The sequence below is a fragment of the Dipteris shenzhenensis genome, chromosome 25 (assembly GCF_047967505.1).
Source record: "Dipteris shenzhenensis isolate YYH24624 ecotype China chromosome 25, Dip_SZ_1.0, whole genome shotgun sequence".
Taxonomy (NCBI): Eukaryota; Viridiplantae; Streptophyta; class Polypodiopsida; order Gleicheniales; family Dipteridaceae; genus Dipteris; species Dipteris shenzhenensis.
In genome coordinates, this window is record NC_141620.1 from 39240990 (window position 1) to 39259949 (window position 18960).

Sequence of the window (18960 nt, forward strand, 5' to 3'; positions counted from 1 at the left end):
TCTTGTCTTTCTCAACAGAGGTGCTTCAGAGACACCTAGATGCACTACAGTCCTTTTGTGAGTCTCATGATTTGAAGGTCAACCTGGGTAAAACCAAGGTCATGATCTTCAATACATCTCGAGCCATCATTTGTCAGGAGCAGTACACATTTGAGGGGTCATCTGTTGAGATAGTTTCATCATATACTTATCTTGGGGTTATCTTCTCCGGAACCCAGCTTCACTATGAGACCCGCGATGCAGGCACGCTTGAGTAGAGGGTATGCTTCATTGGCCAAACTAGAAAGGCAGTGCTTCCGCTCGCACTTTCAAGATCCACGCACCAAGGGGTTGCTTTTTGACTCCTCGGTTCGCCCAGCGGGGATGTACGGCAGCCCTTGTTGGGGGCCAGACTTGTCGGATACAGAGTGGGCCCGTGTGGAGTAGCTACAGGTTCTCATGTTATCACGGATGATTTGTGGTAAGTCATCCGTTCCTCACCAGATCATTCAGGCTGAGTTTGGGTCACTCCCTTTACAGCTAGATGCTGCATTTCAGGTCATCAGGTATTTGTACTGAGTTAGGGAATATGGGGATTATACCTTGGGACGTAGCACGCTACCATGGATAGCTCTATCCTCTTCTATGGCACTTGCAGCACGAGGAGACCAGAGGTGTTGGTATGCTCGTACAGAGAGATGGTTTGAGCGATTGGGGCTTCACATGGATAGACTACCTCCCTTCCAGTATAGGCATGGATGCTCCGTTTTTTCCCCTCTTATCACACGAGGTCAACCAAGTTATCCGTGAGGATCTACTATAGCTACACACATTTCGGACCTGGTTGGGACCGAGTGAACTCCTAGTGAAGCTTAGCTTCTACAGAGATCATTTCTTACATATCACAGCGGAGGGTTTCATTGACCCACTAGGATACACGCAGATTCATCTACCCCACTTGCTGAGGATCTCTCTTGGGTAGTTTTGGGTCTCTTTACACAGACTTCGCATTGAGAGTGGCAGAGCAGAGCGACTACCGAGGGAGAGGCGCTCATGCACACTGTGTGACATGCAGGAGGTTGAGACAGGGGAGCATTTCATCTTCAAGTGTCCTGTGTACTATGAGATCCGAGGGCGTTTCCACTACCTCTTCAGGGATAGTTATGGGATTTTGGCCTGTTTCCTCTCCTACCCAGACCAATGGTGTTTGGGAGGTTTCATTCATGAGGCACTTCGACACTGTGAGAGGACACTCCGAGCACGGAGACAGGAGCAGACTTCTTCCTCGGCTGATCCCTCTCAGAGCTCTATCATGGAGTTCTTTCAGCTAGATCACATGGATCCCCACGAGATGAGGCCTCGACATGATCGTGACCCGGAGCCTGTGACCCAACAGCTCAGACAGAGGGTCGACACACAGATTACACTTGGGGACATCCCCTCCTTGTTTAGAGTTGGAGTCCGACCGACGACCGACGGGAGTCACAGTAGCCCTTATTAGACATAGAGCTATGACCAAGAGACGTGCCAGGACCGCACCTCTAAGTGGCCGACAACACTCTATTGCCGACTTCATGCCTCCACTGCCTCATCCATCCTGATATCTTGCTGCTGTCGATGATGATGATGATATTGATGAAGATGCTGAGATTGATATATAGTCGACCATCGACATGACTATGTTGTACTTAGGACTTAGTATTGCTATTCTGCATTTTTGCATTTTGCATTGGTATGGACGCTCGTTTAGTAGCTCCACTACCACAGTTTGTTGTATCAGGATTTTCACAGTCTCATAGACCCATCGGTCTTCTGAAGACTTTAATAAACTTTCTTTCTTTCTTTCTTTCTGCTTGAAAACAAACTTTCACAAAAACTCATCCCCAAGACTATGCCACAGATTCATATATTACTGTTCCAAGGATCTCACAAGAAAGTTATTCAAAACAAACTTTCACAAAAATTCATCCCCAAGACTATGCCACAGATTCATATATTACTGTTCCAAGGATCTTACAGGAAAGTTAGGGTTGCCTTAGCATTTGGGAAGTAGCCATGAATTTAGAGGATTAGAGTTCAGATTGGACGTCTAGAAAGTACAGGTCTCCAGATGGAAAAAGAAGCGTCTTGCTAGCGATATGAGAATATAACCTCCAAGCTTGACTTCGATCACTTATTGATATCTACTGTATGGGTGAAGTTCTATAAACAAAACTCATGTCGTATTATAATATAGTCAACATGCAGTAGAAACGTTTATACCAAACGTGGAAATCTTGAGATGTGTGCACTAGGGCAGGCCCGAAAACACCATGTATGCTATGATCTGCATTTCATATATTCATATATATGTACGATCTAAATTATTTATATTTTGAAATTCCATTGTTCAGAGAGAGAGAGAGAGAGAGAGAGAGAGAGAGAGAGAGAGAGAGAGACTGACGGGTTTGGAGGCTTGAGGCTTCGAAAGACCGAAGGGTCTACGAGGTTGGAGAATTCAAATACAACGAGCTGAATGGGTGGAGCCTCTAAGCGGTCATCCACACCATGACAAGTGCAACATAAACATATAAACACTAGTACAAAATATGTTGGATCCCATGGAGAGGACGGAAGCTGTGGTGTGGCATCACTGCGGTGGTTCTCTGAATGCTAGCAGCAGAGCGGTCAAGCCAACGGGAGGTCCCAGTGATGTGTGGGGCTGTGGTGGCATAAAACCCATGATAGAGCGCTGGTGACGGTCAGTATACCTGGTCTACGTGTTGGAGGTAAACATCTCCTGATGTCACCTTAGAGAGAGAGGGCCTTGATTGTGAGTGTGCCCGCCCAGTTAGTGAGGCTAGGGTAGAGAGTGAAGGCCTCTGTTGTGGGTGTGACCGCCCCCGTGAGAGTAGGTTTGTCTGGCCTTCCAGTGCCTCATGTGATGCCATGCAGGCCATAGAGGTACCCCGGGAGGGTGCAAGGTTGTGTCAGCAGGTGTGTCTCACCCTGCTGCCCTTAGGCGCCTTCTATGAGCCCCTATTTGTGGGCTGTACAGCAGTGGGTGGGATGACCTGCAGGTTGGCCGCCTTGGCTAGCTCTATGCCCTGTTTTGGGGAGGTGTGTGCCCTCATTTAGGGCCTGGACAGCCCTATATAGCAGGCTGTAGGGGTCGGCCCCTAGGGCAGAGGGTCGGCCCTCATGAGCTGGCTGGTCGGTGCCCCCCTATGCTGGCTGACTTGGGGGGGGCTGGGCTATATATGTGCCTCCCCTCTCCCCTCATTTCCCATCTTTTAAAGCTGGAGCAGTCCTTCCAGCAGTGCATCTTGTGGAGCCTGGCAGAGGTGGAGCGCCAGCCCACAGCATCACTTGAGGAGCAGGGTAATGGAGCAGTTCATCCACTCCCTCGTGCTCCCAGTTCACTTGGCTATTGAGCTGTGTGTTCTGAGCTCCAAGCAGCCCATAGTTTCCGTGGTTTTCCCCCAGTTGTAGTGGGGTTTTCTCTAGAGATCACTTGCAGTTCTCTTGTGCCTTTCTGTCTCCTTTCTGTCCTTCTCAGTGTGTGTGTGTGAGGCGTGCTCTCTCTCTCTCTCTCTCTCTCTCTCTCTCTCTCTCTTTTCCGCTCATTCTCACATGGTATAAGAGCCACGGTTGGTCTCAGACCTGAGGGGCAGAAGGAGTGTTGAGGCAACACACAGAGAGGAGGATTAGGGTGCTGTGCGGAGGTTTGTTTGAGGAGGAGTGTATTCGAGGAGTGGACTGTTCGGGTGACCAGCAAAGGGGTGACTTTGAAGGGTGTTTTCAGATCAAAGAGGAGGTTTCCAAGGGACGGAAGCGAGGTGTGAAGGCACATTGGGCTGTCAGTCCCCCCTTCATCCTCTTCTTCCACCTTCTCCTTTCTTCTTCAACCCTTAGATCCCTTCCATCTCATCCACCTTCTCTTTCAGTTCATCGTCCTCTTCACTGTGACATGGCGACTTTGTTGGAGATGGCAGAGAACAAGACTAGAATTCCAGTGTTGCCCACGTTCCTGGTTGACCGTGGGCTCAGTTATGGCGTTTGGCGGGTGATGATGGAATTTGTGTTACAGTCGTATAACATGGCAGATTTTGATCTCGGTAGGCGCTGCCCGACCAGATCCCCTGGCAGAGGACCTTGGCATCTTGGCTCGGAAGGAGGCCGAGACTCTATCCCAACTGTGGGATTGTGTTAATGCCAGGGTAAGATCATTCATCTTTCTTAACTGTACTCCTCAAGTGATTAATCATGTGAAGCACATGACAGTGGCCAAAAGTATATGGGAGCATTTGGCATCCATGTATAACTGAACCTCTCCCATGAAGAGGGTTTCACTGGAGGTCCAGATGAGGTTGTTGGATCCCAAGAAATCTTCATTGTTGCAGGAACACATCAACAAGTTATAGGAACTTCAGTAGGAGATTCTCCAGGCAGGGAAGCATATTCATCAGTGGACATGGCCGTAACTCTATTGTCCGAGTTTTCCTCTTAGTACAAGGCCTTCTATTCATCCCTGATCACCAGTGGTAGGGTGAATGAGTTGACCTGGGAGGAATTGGTCCCCATGATGCTTGACCAGGAGGAGTGCTTTGTCGATTGTACCTACGACAATCAGCCTTAGGCTTTGACGGCTGATCAAAAAGGAAGAAAGCAGTTGACAGCTGAGGAACGAGAAGCTCTCAAGGCATCCCGAACATGTAACCGATGTGGCCAGAAAGGTCATTATTGGCGTCAGTGTCCCCAGAGGAACGCAGAGGGGTTCAGTAACCAATTGGCCAATAGTGTGACTGCTGCGATCACGATTACTCTAGCCTTTTAGTAGCACTTGTAGGAGTTGCCAACAGGCTTTCCGGATCTAGATGGAGGATTTCTTGCTTGTTTGTGGCAGTTGGACCTGCCGATTAGGTGCACCGAGCAGGGAGTCATTTATCAAGGTAGGCTTTCAGGCGGATCTGTTCCCAGTGACTCAGGTGACCCACGTTATGACTTGGTAGATCCAGAGGGGGTCTCCCAGTGTTCTATTGCACAACGATTGTCTGATGCTGCTAGAGATCCGGATGGGTTAGTAGATTGCCAGTGCGGGAACCCAGACACAGTTGATTGCTCCTTGTGGGCTGTTATATGCCCGTTGCCATTGGAATACTGAAGTTCATCGAATTGGCGACAATGTACCAGTTTGGACTTGAGAGGGGGCTATCTAGCTCTACATTACAGGTGCCTATGCAGGGAAGCAGACCTTGCACCAGAGGCAGTATCAGTTGGATTCTTGTTCTAGGATCCCAGTACCAAGTAGTTGGATTGTTGTACCGGATGACCCAGTGTACCATTGCGAAACCAGAGGTGTGTACCTAGCACCAATGGCCTAGGAGCAATAGTTCCAGGTCTCCAGTGATCGTGCCGAGTCAATTCGTGCCATGACGGGGCTTCTTCGACGGTACCTGTGGCAGTCTTCAGCGATGGAGCATCACGTGATGGATTCCTTCAATTGTTGTAGTGGCACACCTAGCTCCCTGGCGTCTCTGTTCCATCTAAAGCTGAGAGGGGGTGTTGAAGGTCAACATTCCTGATGTCACCTTAGAGAGAGGCGCTCTTGATTGTGGGTGTGCCCACCCAGTGAGAGACTAGGGTAGAGATTGAGGGCTTCTGTTGTGGGTGTGCTCTATGCTGGCCAACCAGGGGGGGCGCTGGGCTATATATGTGCCTCCCCTCTCCCCTCATTTCCCATCTTTTGGAGCTGGAGCAGTCCTTCCAGCAGTGCATCTTATGGAGCCTGGCAGAGGTGCAGAGCCAGCCCACAGCATCACTTGAGGAGCAGGGTAATGGAGTAGTTCATCCACTCCCTCATGCTTCTAGTTCACTTGGCTGTTGAGCTGTGTGTTCCGAGCTCTCGAGCAGCCGGTTGTTTCCGTGGTTTCCCCCCAGTTGTAGCGGGGTTTTCTCCAGAGATCACTTGCAGTTCTCTTGTGCCTTTCTCTCTTCTTTCTCTCCTTCTCATTGTGTGTGTGTGAGGCATGCTATCTCTCTCTCTCTTCCGCTCATTTTTGCTTACGGTGGTCTCCTAGCTATGTCCTTTCCTCATCGGACAACTGTCATTGTCACAGCTATCGGCTCTACCTGTGTTCTGAGGGAACATGCCCAAGCCTGATTTGTGCATCAACATGCTGATGAGTTTGTCGTGTCTCTCACTCCGGGTTATGCCATCGGCTTGTTGGTTCGTGCTATCTAGCTGGGAAAACTGAGTGATCACACTCTAAGTGGAATCTACCTTGATTGCATCTATGTGCCATGAGTAGATGGTCTCTGTATCATACGGCCTCATGAATGAAAGTCACCAAACATCTTTGATTTGGATAAGAAAGGAGGTTGGAGAGGGGCTTGAATCCATCCCAAAAGAGACAATGGTAACAACCTCAAATCTCATAGTGCATAGGGCATGCAAAAGCAAAATGCTCCTCTAACTCAAGCTCTTGTACATCACGTAGAGTGTAGGTGCGACCCTCTCTAGGTATGCCGCAGCCTGCCCACTCTCAATGCGTAGTTGGGGCAATAAGCACGGACTTGCCTAATCAGTATCCTCAAAGAATGGGGGAGGTGGATCCATGTATAGCATGGTGGGTCGATGAAGCCCTCCCTTGATATTTGTAAACAATGATCTCTATAGAAGCTGAGATTCATAGGAAGCTTGATTGGGGCTAACCAGGTCTTGAATGTGTAGCCGTAAGAGATCCTCTTAGATGATCTGGTTAGCCTTGTGGTAAGTGAGCGGGACAACATGGCCTGAAGGCTATACTGAAAGGGGGGTAGTCTGTCCATATGGAGCCCAAAAATCTCAAACCATTTGCATGTGTGTGCATACCAACACCTCTGATTGCCCTTAGCTGCTAAAGTCACAGATGAAGATAAGGCCAGCCATGGTAACTTGCATCGGCCTGAGGTCGAGGAACCATGGCGGATCATCTGTGACAATAAAAGAACCTGGAGCCTCTCCATTCAGGGACAATCTACCTCTGATAGATCAGGCCCCCAGCAAGGGCTGCCAAACATGCTCGCTGGGAGGACCAACGAGTCAAAGATGGTCTAGAGTTCTTGGAAGTGAGAGTGAAAACACCGTCATTGAGGTCTAGCAAGTGCGGCGTATCCCTTGCTCAGTCAAGCTCTCATCCGGGGTCACACTATGAGAATTAGGCCAAAGATCGCTATGTATGTGTAAGATGCCACGACCTCAACCGGTAATTCATCCAATGTGAACTGCTCTCTGTGCATGGCTGCCTGTGTTGAAGATCATGATCTTGGTTTTACCAAGTTTGAACTTCATATCATGTGTCACGCAAAAGGTTTGGAGTGCATCGAAGTGTTGGTGGAGCCCTCAGCTGAAGATGAGAGTAAGACCACATCGTCTGCATAGAGGAGAGTCTGGATCAAGGAGTCGGCAAGAGACCAGCATGCCCCCCTAGCGTACCAATGAAGGTCTCAAGATCGACGATGTAAAATCTGTTGAATGTAATTCTGACAGGTGTGTTAGTTTTTAGATTATATTTTTTATATTTTACATGTATTAATTATACACGTTTTTAGGCAAAAGTCCTTTGAGATTTTCGAAATGTTTGTTCTGAAACCCTTTCTAGAAATGTTTCTGGTGACCACAAATCCAACCATAAAATTTTCATCCAGTGTTAGAGAGCCAGTAAAACAGTGACCATATAGGTGGATGATTGAGGTCTGAGAAAGGTTCCTGATACTCGTGTACAAATAAGGTTTGTTTGTGCTACTGATAGACTCTGCTGCAGGCTTCAGATGTTATGATTAAAATCATACATTTATCTTTCATATCATTGCAAAGCTTAAGATTTGGGACTCTCAATTTAGTAAGCGACCAAAGAGGCAGGAGAGGGGAAGCTGGGGTTTGTTTTTTAGGGGTTGTACTGTTTTGGGCACACATTTTGGTGGTGACAGGGTTACGACCACATGTTTGTAGGCTTTGCAGACAACATCAAAGTTGTGGATCTATCAATTGCTTGATTGAATTATGTTCTCGATTTATATATTGCTGGTAGTTGTAAACTCGGTCTCTATTCTTGTTTTCCAATTTTTTTGTGAAAGGCATATAACACAGAGTTTTATCAGAGTAAGAACGAAGGGGCCTGAAAGGAAACTACAATGCAATGATGTTGCAGGTGTATCTTACTGCTTGGCTTGCAGAAGTGAATATCAGAAGGAAGAGGTGAAACCCCTAACTTTCATCTTGAGTTTCTTTTCTTGAAAGGGTCCTTGACATTTGTATGCAAACAGGTTTATTACTCGTGTGAATGCTTGCGGGAAATGGAGGTTGGGTGTCTTGTTCTGGGCTTCAGGTTTTAAACTCATGGTTGATTAATGGTGGATTTAATTCTGGCAGGATAGAAGAGATACTGAAAATTGTGAGCGAAGAGATTCAGTTAAATCTTTCAGCCTAGTTTTAACGTCTTCTTGAGAAGACCTATCAGAGTGCAGGAGGGAACATCTTGTAAATAAGCAAGCAAATTCTTTTTAGAGCAATCCAGAGGTTGATGTTGGTTGCTCTCCTGCATCTTTGTCAATGCTCACTGTTTGTGATTGCATAGAGTTTTAGTGGAAGCCATGCTAGCATTATCACGAAACAGAAACTTTCCCAGAACATCAGATCCAGGAATGGGAATGGTTTGGGAAGGGGAACAGTAACGCTCAGAAAGGGAACTATCAACCTCAGCATAAGACATGCTCAGAAAGGGAACTATCAACCTCAGCATAAGACATACAGAGTAACATGTCAAACTTTATGGCTCTAAACTTTCAATTCGGGCTCTAGTATGCATGCACAATACATCAACAAATGCAATTATGAAGATAACATAGATTTTTTTTTTCAAAAAATAACATAGATTTTTTAAATGTAGATGGTGAAAAAATTGCCATTAAAAATGGGAAAAGAACAAGCGTTTACAATAAAGAAATAGAAAACACCATATCTTGAACGTACACTTTGTTATAGAAAGAACCACCCCATGAAACCCCCCTCGGGTTTCATGGGGTGGTTCTTTCTATTACAAAGTGTACGTTCAAGATTTGTGCTTTTATATTTCTATCATCCAAAATATAATATTTATATAGTTGAGCTATAACTCATACATGGAATATAGAGAAAAATAGTCTATTGAGATAGAACTCACATAAAGAAATATTGTTGAAAATACTCTATTGAGACTCAACTCGTCATGTTCTCCTTTTAAAACACAAAATTATCCAAATGCAACCTCAAATCTTTTGAAGCTGTCTCAAAAAACCTAGAAAGTATAGCTTATAATTTCTTAAGATGAACGTTAAAGCTTTGTAATTATGGCTCCTATAAGTTAGAAGTATTTTAACTCTATATCATAGATCCTTGAGTTGAGCTTTCACACTAATCTCAAGACTTAGAAAAAGAGGCCATTTACGTGATGGGTATGAGATTCCGTTGAATTGATGGTTGGATTTGTTAGTCCTTCATTTTTTATGTGAAGTCCATCAATTGTTGAAAGACGATGGATCAAATCTAAAGGGATTTTGGACAAGTTTATGTGGACATGCAAAATTATAAGAATATGATTGAATCCATTTCAATGATAAAGGAGTACAAAGTTGAGAAAACGAACATAAAAGCTCCTTTGCCAAAGATGTTAAAGGCAATGGAGTTACTCAATCTAGTTGTGAAAGGTGCTAATCCAACCAATGCTCTAGCAAAAAGAATAGAAATGAGTTTTTTTAAAGGAAGAGATAGAAAAGCTCCAAATCTTGAGGGACCCTACATGAGGTCAACATGACATTACAAAGAGCCTCTAGAGGGGCGTATATGCACTTGAAGCTCTATAATGGGACTTGATGTTGGTAAGTATTTATTGATATTGGATCGGTGATTTGTAGATAATGAATTGAAAAATGCATTGATAGTCTTGAAATTAGTGAAGCACATACTATTAAAAGATACTAACAACTAGCCTCTGAAAATTCTTGTCATGTGTCAAAAGTAGGTGGACACCTCAAGTGCTTGTCACCCTAGTGGATGATTCTTTTTTCTCTAGAGAAAAGAACTACTTGTATTAATGCTTGAAAAACCAACATATAAACCAACAATCCGAAAGGCATTGATCATGGGGAAGAAAATAGCCACTTTCTAGAGAACTAGGCTCATTGCCTAGGGAATCTCTAAAATAGGGGTTGACAACTAGGGTGGAGGCCTATACATCTAGTGAATGCCTCATGTTACTTGAAGTCTTTCACGTGCAAGGTGTAATGATATTCTACCAGATGGCGACGAGGGTGGCTATTAGGGGAACCTGATGGCCTCTCATCATAAAGTTGTAGTGGGCAACCTAGATGTTCTAAGCAATGATGCTAGACATCGCTCTTAAGCATTATCCTTTGGTGAAGGCAAGGAAGGAGGCGTCACATTGTGTGCCCCTATCTTAGGACCTGCTAGCCTTGGATATCATAGATTGGAGAGGTTGGGTCAATGAACAAGGCGTGACCCCCCTATGTTAACCATGCCGCCATCCCTTAAGTGAAGTTACACTGCATCCTTTGTGATGGTAACAATTTGAAGGGCGCCCAACTAAATCCTATGTGTTGCTAGGCAATGCCATAAACAATGTGGGATTGTATCTAGAATCCTATCCGCGCAATAGTGACACCTGCCATCTATCTGCATCTACTCCATCCATGGGCCACCATCTAGAAAAACTATGAGATCAGCTATGGCCTAGTCTACCCAATGACCTCCTAGAACCTCCTAGGGAACCTACTAGTCCACCGAATGACCTCCTAGAGAACCTCCTAGGGAACCTACTAGTCCACCCAATGACCTCCCTCGAGGTGGCTCAGGCTGTTGCTTCCAACTGAACTCGTTGGTCAATGCGTGTTGTGTATGAATAGAAGGGTATCTCCTCCATCTTATTCGAGTGCTTTACTATACAGGCCAAAGTCGCTAACCAATGGTGCGTGCCCCCTCCCCCCCCCTCATTCCTTCCTCCCTCTTTTTTGCCTTGTTGAGGTTGGAATTTAGTTCAATGCCTAAGCATTTTTCTGCCCTAATCCTCTTCCACTCAAGCGCATGTATTGCCTTGTCACTTCCCGGTCCCGTGCAGTCTTAGGCGGAAGAAGGCCTCCAAGTTCCAATCTGCGGAGTCTACACAGATAAGGATCCAAGGGCTTGTTGCAAAAATTGAATCCTGAGGGCCACCGTGGTCCTAGAAAACTAGCCATACCAATGAGGGGGGTAGAATGTTCCTCATACCATCCGAACTTGCCCACACGAAAACTATGCACTAGGCACCTGAGCTGACCCATAAAACCCCTATGAAACACCGACAAGAGACTATATACTAAGTTGAGGACCTGGTTGGCCAAAAGGGATTTGCATGCTAGAGAGATTTAAGTTGAGCTCTAGTACAAAATCTTCAACCAAAATCTTGCACATCTAGAACAATGCGCTGCTCTAATGAAATATCAATGCCCACTTGTCAACCTAAGTATCTTGTTGTGTGCTCTTGCAAAATCTGTATGAAGCCAAGTGCAACCCCCAATCTTGGATTTCCAAGACCTCCTCAGTCTCGCTGTGAGGAAGCCAACTGATTTGGCTCAATTAATCTTGGCTCTTGAGGCCAAACAATAAGTCTTTAGGTGCTCCCAAAACCTCCTCTAGGCTCTTTTCCATGCCCGCCATAGAGTGTCGTGCCACTTGCGAAGTTTGAGATCAATAACTCCTAACGGATTGGGAGCCACCTCCCCATGAGGCCTGTTGCCTTGGAGCATAGGAAATAACCCTAGATCCTCTTCCACAAAAAGAAAGAGGAGGGTAGTTAGGGGGAAAGCCTATTGAACTGGGCAAGAGAGTGCAAAGGCCTCCCTTATGTGACCATCAATGAAAATCTAATTGGCACTCCTTGCATACTGGCCAAAACCCCCTGAATAAAAAAAAGAAAAACTAGGAGGAAATTCTTCTTTTGCAGAAGAAGGATGGCTCTATTGTCAAAACAGAGGAAGAAAATATCCTGAAAATATGGAGACCATTGTTACTCATTTCAAGGATTTACTCAGCACAGTAGACCCAAGTGGTGATGAACATGTTTTAGAGGCTAGGAATAGATGCCAACTAGTCAGACAGTGTAAAGTCTCTAATTTGGACAGATTGCAGCTAGAGAATGATCTTTCTTTGCAAGAACTTAAAGAGGCTACATTCTCTATGGTGGTTGATGGTAAAACTCTAGGGGAGGATGGTCTTCCAGTAGAGCTTTATAAGTCTTTTTGGGATACAGTTGGCCCTTATTTAATGGCAGTGTGGAAAGAGAGCTCCAAACAGGGATTCTTGCCTAATCACTTAAATGGAGGGGTTATTAAACTCATTCCAAAAGATGGGGATAAGACAGTGTTAAAAAATTGGAGACCTCTAACTATGTTAAATTGCTCTTACAAGATCTTTGCCAAAGCCCTAGCATTACGAATGAGAAACAAGATGGATAATTGGATTCTTTAGGAACAGAAAGGATTTATCAAAGGCAGTCATCTGTTAGAGGCTATCATAAACCTATTGGAAGGAGGCACACATGCTGAAGAAACTAAACAAGATGTATACTTTATAAAAATTGATTTTGATAAAGCTTATGACAGACTTCTGCAATTCCTCAAGAATCTGGGGCTAGGGACAAAGTTCACACATTTGTTGCTTTGCTACTTTCCAATGCATCAACAAAGGTCTATGTAAATGGAGAAATGAGTCAAAGTTTCTCCTTGAAGAGATCAATAAGACAAGAGTGACCTTTGGCTCCTTTATTATTTGCCATAGTAGCTGATGCTTTGGGGTGGTTAATAAAAGACCAAGTGTCCATGAGGTCAGTTAGAGGAATTGAGCTTCCCTCTGGGAAACATTTCGTTAATCAACTATTTGTAGATGACACAACGCTAACTATCATAAACACAGATCTAGACATTCAAGGGGCAATGGAATGTATGGATGTATTTTTTGTGGCATCAGGGTCTAAGATAAATCACACTAAAACAGGTTATGCTATGCTCTCAGGTGGCTCTTAGATGCTTTTGGACCAGATGGGATGAAAAAAAAAATCACATGGATAAATTTTCAGGTTGTTGGGTATTCCTATGGGGTTTCAAGTTAAAATGAAGGACATATGGGAGTGGTTCTTAGATAGATTTAGAAAGAAAATAGATAGACTCAGAGGGTTACATGCCAATCTTGCAGGGATAAGAGTTGTCTTAAACCATTGTATCTACCCAATTTGGTGCCCCTCTAAAACAGGTTTAGAAAAATTCATCAGAATTTGCAGATCTTTCCTATGGGGGGGAAGTGATACAAAAAGGAGAATTTCAAAAATTAAATGGGCCTTTTGCACCATATGTAGAAAGGAAGGAGGACTGGGAGTAGTCAATATCCAGTTGGCTGCTTACAAACTTGCTGCCACTTGGATTGTAAAAGCTTTTACCTCTCCTGACAGTGACCGGGACAACCTTTTACTTAGAAAATTTAAATTTGTCAGATCTTTTAGGGACCCTAGGTGGAAATATTTTCCTCACCTCTCTACTATTGGCAACCCCGAGCCCTGTATGACTAAGGGAAGCTAACTCTGGAAAACTTTATGGGGTGCTTTTGAACATATCAAGAGCCACATAGTCCTCTCTGGTAAAGGGAGCTTTATGGATTCGGACTCAATTTGGGTATTTGTTTTCTTCACTAAACATCAACTAAGTGATGATGAGTTCCTAAAATCTTGGCAATTATCAAAGAAAGGATTGATTACTTGGGGACATTTGTGGGACAAGGCCAACTTTAAATGGAAGACATGGTTGGATATTAGAAGGGAATTCATACTTAATAATATAGATCAAGAGTTGGCCATGAGTAGAATTCAACTGTGGGAGGGTGACACTACTTGGAAAGGGGGAAGTTGGGTTGGCAACTCATCCTTATCACCCATACTCAGGGCATAGAAGAGGTGGTATGCATCCTCAATTCCAAGTGGAAACTCTCTAATAATGAACAGAAATGGGATGTGTTAAACTTCACTCCTTTTGAGGGCACGGAAGAGGTTGTATCCATCCTCAATTCTAGGTGGAAACTCTCTAATAATGCACGAAAATGGGATGTTAGGTTCTCATTGATCTGGGATAGAAAGATACCAGAAAAGAGGCTAATCCTCTATAAAGCTGTTTGGACCAACTGCAGGAGCTTGAGTATTGGCAAGGGAGATAGAACCTATAAATCTTGTTTTGGAATCAAGGAAGACATTTTTCACCTCTTTATTTCCTACCCTAGGGTTAGAAAAGTCTGGAAGGTGATCTAGTTAATGCTAGGGGAACCAATTAATTGGAAATCACTTCTCTAGGAGATACACTCAAGCTACCTTATGCCACATGGGTCAACATCAGAGCACATGCACTTTGGTTCATATGGATTGTCAGGAGTGCATATCAGTTTAATGATGAGTACATTAGTGATGAATAACTAGTTATTCAGGAATTGGTATGGAAAGAATATAGTTGTACTTACTAATTGACTCCTATTTTCTATGGACCAGGCCAAATATTTGTTGGATCAAGATATACATAACTTTAATGACCAGATCTATCAGTTACACATTGAATTGGAAGAACACATTAGAGATGCTAGGAGCTGTACCAACTCCAGCTAGGACCTGCAATCCCAGCTCTTACCTTCTCTATTTTTGGTTAAGGATGAACCTAAAAGCTGACTACTATACAGTGTTTCTTTATACCACTAGGGGAGAAATGGGGTCTCAAAAGGGCCTCATAAGGAATGGATTAGTCCTAATGAAAGGGCCTAGGTAGTTCCAAAAAGTCCTAACCCCCCTCACCTAGGTGGGTTAACCCCAAAAGTGACCCCACCTCTTACACAACTCTTACTCCTAGGTGGGAACCAGCAAATTCAAAATTCAAAATTTGAATTTTGAATTCCCTCCCTCCTTCTCTATCCTCCCTCCCTCCCCCTCCTCACTCCCTCCTTCCCCTCCCTCCTCCTCCCCCTCCTCACTCCCTCCTCCCCCTTCCTCCTCCTCCTCCCTCTCCCTCCCTTCTCCATGCCTGCCTGCCTCCTTGCTCTATGCTTGCTCCTCCTCCCCTCCCCCTCTCTCCTCCTCCACGCTTGCTTGTCCTCCCCCTCCCTCCGGCTCCTCCCTCCTCCCTCCCTCCTCCTCCAAGCCTACTCCTCACCCTCCACACCTACTGGTCTGCCCCCCTTCCTTCCTCTTCAATTGTTGGTCCTCCCTCCCCCATCCATCTTCTTGCGTGTTGCTCCTTTAAGCGTGCCTCTCCACACTTTCTCCTTCTCTAGACTCCTTTACTCATGGCACCATTCGAGGACATCTCGAACAGGTACCAGGTTCACTTAGGGTTGGAGGTTGAATATGTAAGCACATGTAGTCTGGGATTAAGGGGAGCTTCCAAAATCCACATGTAGTCTGGGATTGAGGGGAGCTTCCAAAATCCATAGTCTTCATTTGCAAGGAAAGGAGCATCTTGACCTTTGGGTAGAAGGATCCATGTATCTTTTTGATCCTGCCAACCAAAAGAGCCCTCCTTTCCATACAATGCATGTGCTAGTTCAGTTGTGGAAATGGACATGTGGGGTTGCTTGGTTATTGCAATCGGTTAGACAATGCTCAGTTCAATGGCTCTGCAAACAAGCGAGATGCGCAAAGCCCAAGGAGAGATGCTAGCACATTTAGGAAATAGCACCATTGTTGCAATGTATAGCTCTATGCAAGATCTTCAAAGGAAGAACAAGGATCTTCATGATAAAGAGAAAGGAGCAAAATGCATTGGACTTGGAGTGACATAAATTAGAAGAGTCACTCTGTAAGATAGCTGAGTCCAAAAAAGGCTTAGAAAGATCTATATACAATCAAGTTCAATGAGCCATAGAGAAGGAACAAGAGAAGTCAGAAGAACGAGTGCAAAAGACGAAAGAAACACCTTTGGGATTGCCTTTGTTCAAGGGAACGAGGAAGTAGAGCAAGATTTCTCAGTGCAATCAAAGAAAGATATATGGTGGCTTGCAGCATTTGAGACTCTGAAAGAATGCCATGAGACATTGAAGTGGGTTCTAGATAGAACATGATTCCCATCAATGATCCAAAGACAAGAGGAAGGGCAAACACTGATAGTGATTCTCTAAAAAGATAAAATCAAATGTGTTGCTAATCAATTGGTCGAGAGTTCTACAATCAGTCGAGAGTGCTGCAATCTGGTGGAACATTACGAAGCGTGGTAGAAGATGCCAAATACTTGGAAGTATTTCCAAAAGCCTATAAAGAAATATTTTCTACAAGCGCACTTCAAGGCAAAAGCTAGGTGGGAATGAGACATTTTTAAGCAGATTGCTAGAAAATAATCTTTGCATATACTATAGACTTTGATAGACCCTAGTTTAGTTGCAATCACTAGAGAAAATGAGTGCAAGAGATCAAAGGAAAAAGTAGTATGTAGTAGGGTTAAAATCCAAACTTGGAGTGGAGATTAATATGTTCCATCTCCATTTAATCAGTTCTACCATCTCACTCGCCATGAGAACTGTGAGCAAAAGACTGGAATGTCAAAAGAAGGAAAGAGTTCACACCACTCCATACCTTTCCAAGAGAAGGAAAGAGTTCACACCACTCCGTACCTTTCCATAAGAAGATTTTGAAAAATAAAAATCCCTATTTCAAATCTAAAACAAGTCTTATATACAAAAAGCCGACTCTCCTCCGAATACAAATGCCAGAAATCCTAAGAAGAAAGAATGAGAGTGCTACAAGTGCAACAAAACTGATTGTTTGGAAAGAAGTCTCCGACTACAAAAGTGCACATGATCAACGAAAACTTAGCCAAGTAAGAGGGTGATGCGATATGAAGCCACTCTAAAGTTGAAGGTAAGTATAATTGTCATGCATTTCTTAAGATGAAAGGTTTTAGTAGTGGAAAAGAAATTGTTATTTTGCATGATGATGGGAGTACACACGACTTTATTTCAGAAAGGGATTTATCATTGTTGAATCTAGAGGCAGTCCCTTACTGATTTGAAAACCCTCAAGTGCTTGCATGGTTGTGATATAGAGGCAAATGCAATAAACACATGCCTTTATTGCATGTGTTCGCAACATAAGCAAAAGGCTGGATTACAATGGGAGAATGGCATACTATCTTGTAGCCGAACACAAGCTCCCAATTGTGATAAGAAGGATCCAAAGTGGGATCCCATCTTGCCCATCCCACTTGAGAGAGTACACATATGAAGTTTACATGCAAAACTGTGCATACTTTTGATAAGTTGTTGTATTTGCATCTTGTTTATGCTTGGAATTTAATTCTGCAAGAAGTATCCGCACGATGCATTGCAGAAGCTGAGAAGCTCCTGTCAAAGATGGGATTCCATGGAGGACATGTGAAACTTAAGGAGGACAAGAAAATGTCTGGGGCAACATAGAATCCTCCTGCAAAAGTGTCCATGGGTGGAGGGAAGGCAAGGAGATTCCTATCGAACCACAATCTCGACAAAGATAAACATTCATTGTCTCAAAGCAGTTTGGGTTGGGAATACTGGAAAGGATTGTGCAAATGCACGACTAATAAGACTTCTTATCCTCAAGTACCAACTTTGAGAGCTAAAGTAAGGACACAGGTAGACACATTGATAAAATTGCTTTGCCAGGTTACAATCAATGAGATGTATTATGAAAGGTTTAGGATGGCTGTGAAAGAGTTTATGCAATTAATGGTGAAAGCATGGGGCGAGTTGCGCATTATGCATTACATGGTAATCTTGGCACCATCGTAATATTTAGCACTTGCTTTATCAAAAGTTTTTGTTGCTAAAATGATGCTCATCATGTTTGCACCATATTCTCTATGCACACAGACCATGGTGTGTATAAAATTGGGGCCCTTTGTCCATTTGGAATACACAAGGCATGGAGAAGTCACATTATAGAGCCAAGGCAAAGCCTACTTCAAGAACTTAAGGCATGGTGGTGTTGTCACTTGTAGCAATGCATTGCATGAGATGTTCGACTGGTTTTTTAGATGTTTACTAGGAAGGACTTTGAAGTCTGAAAAGGAAAAGGCATCAGAACTTGCAAAAGTAGTTCAAATTGTATCAAAGAATAGAAGGCATAGTGCTTGGAAAGCATCCAAAGGGAGTTGAGGATTTGCACTTTGGTTGCAAGCTAGAGTGAGAGAAGGGAGTAGATGGGTCCAACTAGGAACAGAAGCTATGGTGTAATTGTATACATATATGAAATGAATATCTTGCTTATTTTGAACACAATTTGTGTACTCACTCTTGGAGTACAAGGTCTGTGTGGCAGGTTGAAGTAGGGGGAAGAGAAGGGAGGGGCGTGGGGCAGGGCAAGGGGGGGGTGGAGTGGTAGCAAGGGTGGGGGGAGGGGCAGGATGGGGGGTATGGGGGAGGGCGACAAGTGTGGGTAGGGCAAGTAGGAGGGAGGGCAATGTGGGGGGAGGGTGATGAGGGTAGGGGGCGGGGGGTTAGATGTGTTAGGGTGGGGGCAGGGGGCATGATGAAACCCTAAACGTAATTAAAAGGGGTGTCAAAAGATGATGGCCCTATATACAACGTTTTTAAAAACCCTAACCCTCATTATTCAATGGCATGAGTGAAGAACACTGCTAGACCCACAGGACGCCGCCTTCACCCTTCCTCCTTTAGCTCCACCACCTCCATGGCATCTGTGCACACGAACCTATCCAGGTCTGGTGGCACCTCATCAATCTCTTGTGAGCCCTCCCTGAACTCTTGTGAGCCCTCCCCTGACTCTTGTGAGCCCTCCCTCGAAAGTCCCATGAGCCTACTCCCTAGTCTCATGAGCCTTCTCCTCCTCCCAAGTCCTATGAGCCCACTCCCTAGTCTCATGAGCCCACTCCCAAGTCTCAAGAGCATGAGCTTTCTCCCAAGTCTCAAGAGCATGA

At 44.5% G+C, this 18960-nt stretch overlaps 1 protein-coding gene across 2 annotated transcripts in view; it reads left to right on the forward strand.

Annotated features, from left to right (window-relative positions):
- LOC147885873 (uncharacterized) overlaps positions 1–8533 on the forward strand; it is a 47479-nt gene extending 38946 nt beyond the window's left edge. For both annotated transcript variants that reach the window (XM_087396715.1, XM_087396714.1), the window contains 2 exons: positions 8151–8197; positions 8372–8533. In XM_087396715.1, the coding sequence (XP_087252841.1) occupies positions 8151–8197; positions 8372–8429 (105 nt within the window). In that variant the 3' untranslated portion in view covers positions 8430–8533. The remainder of the gene's footprint in view (positions 1–8150; positions 8198–8371) is intronic.
- Positions 8534–18960: the final 10427 nt, after the last annotated feature.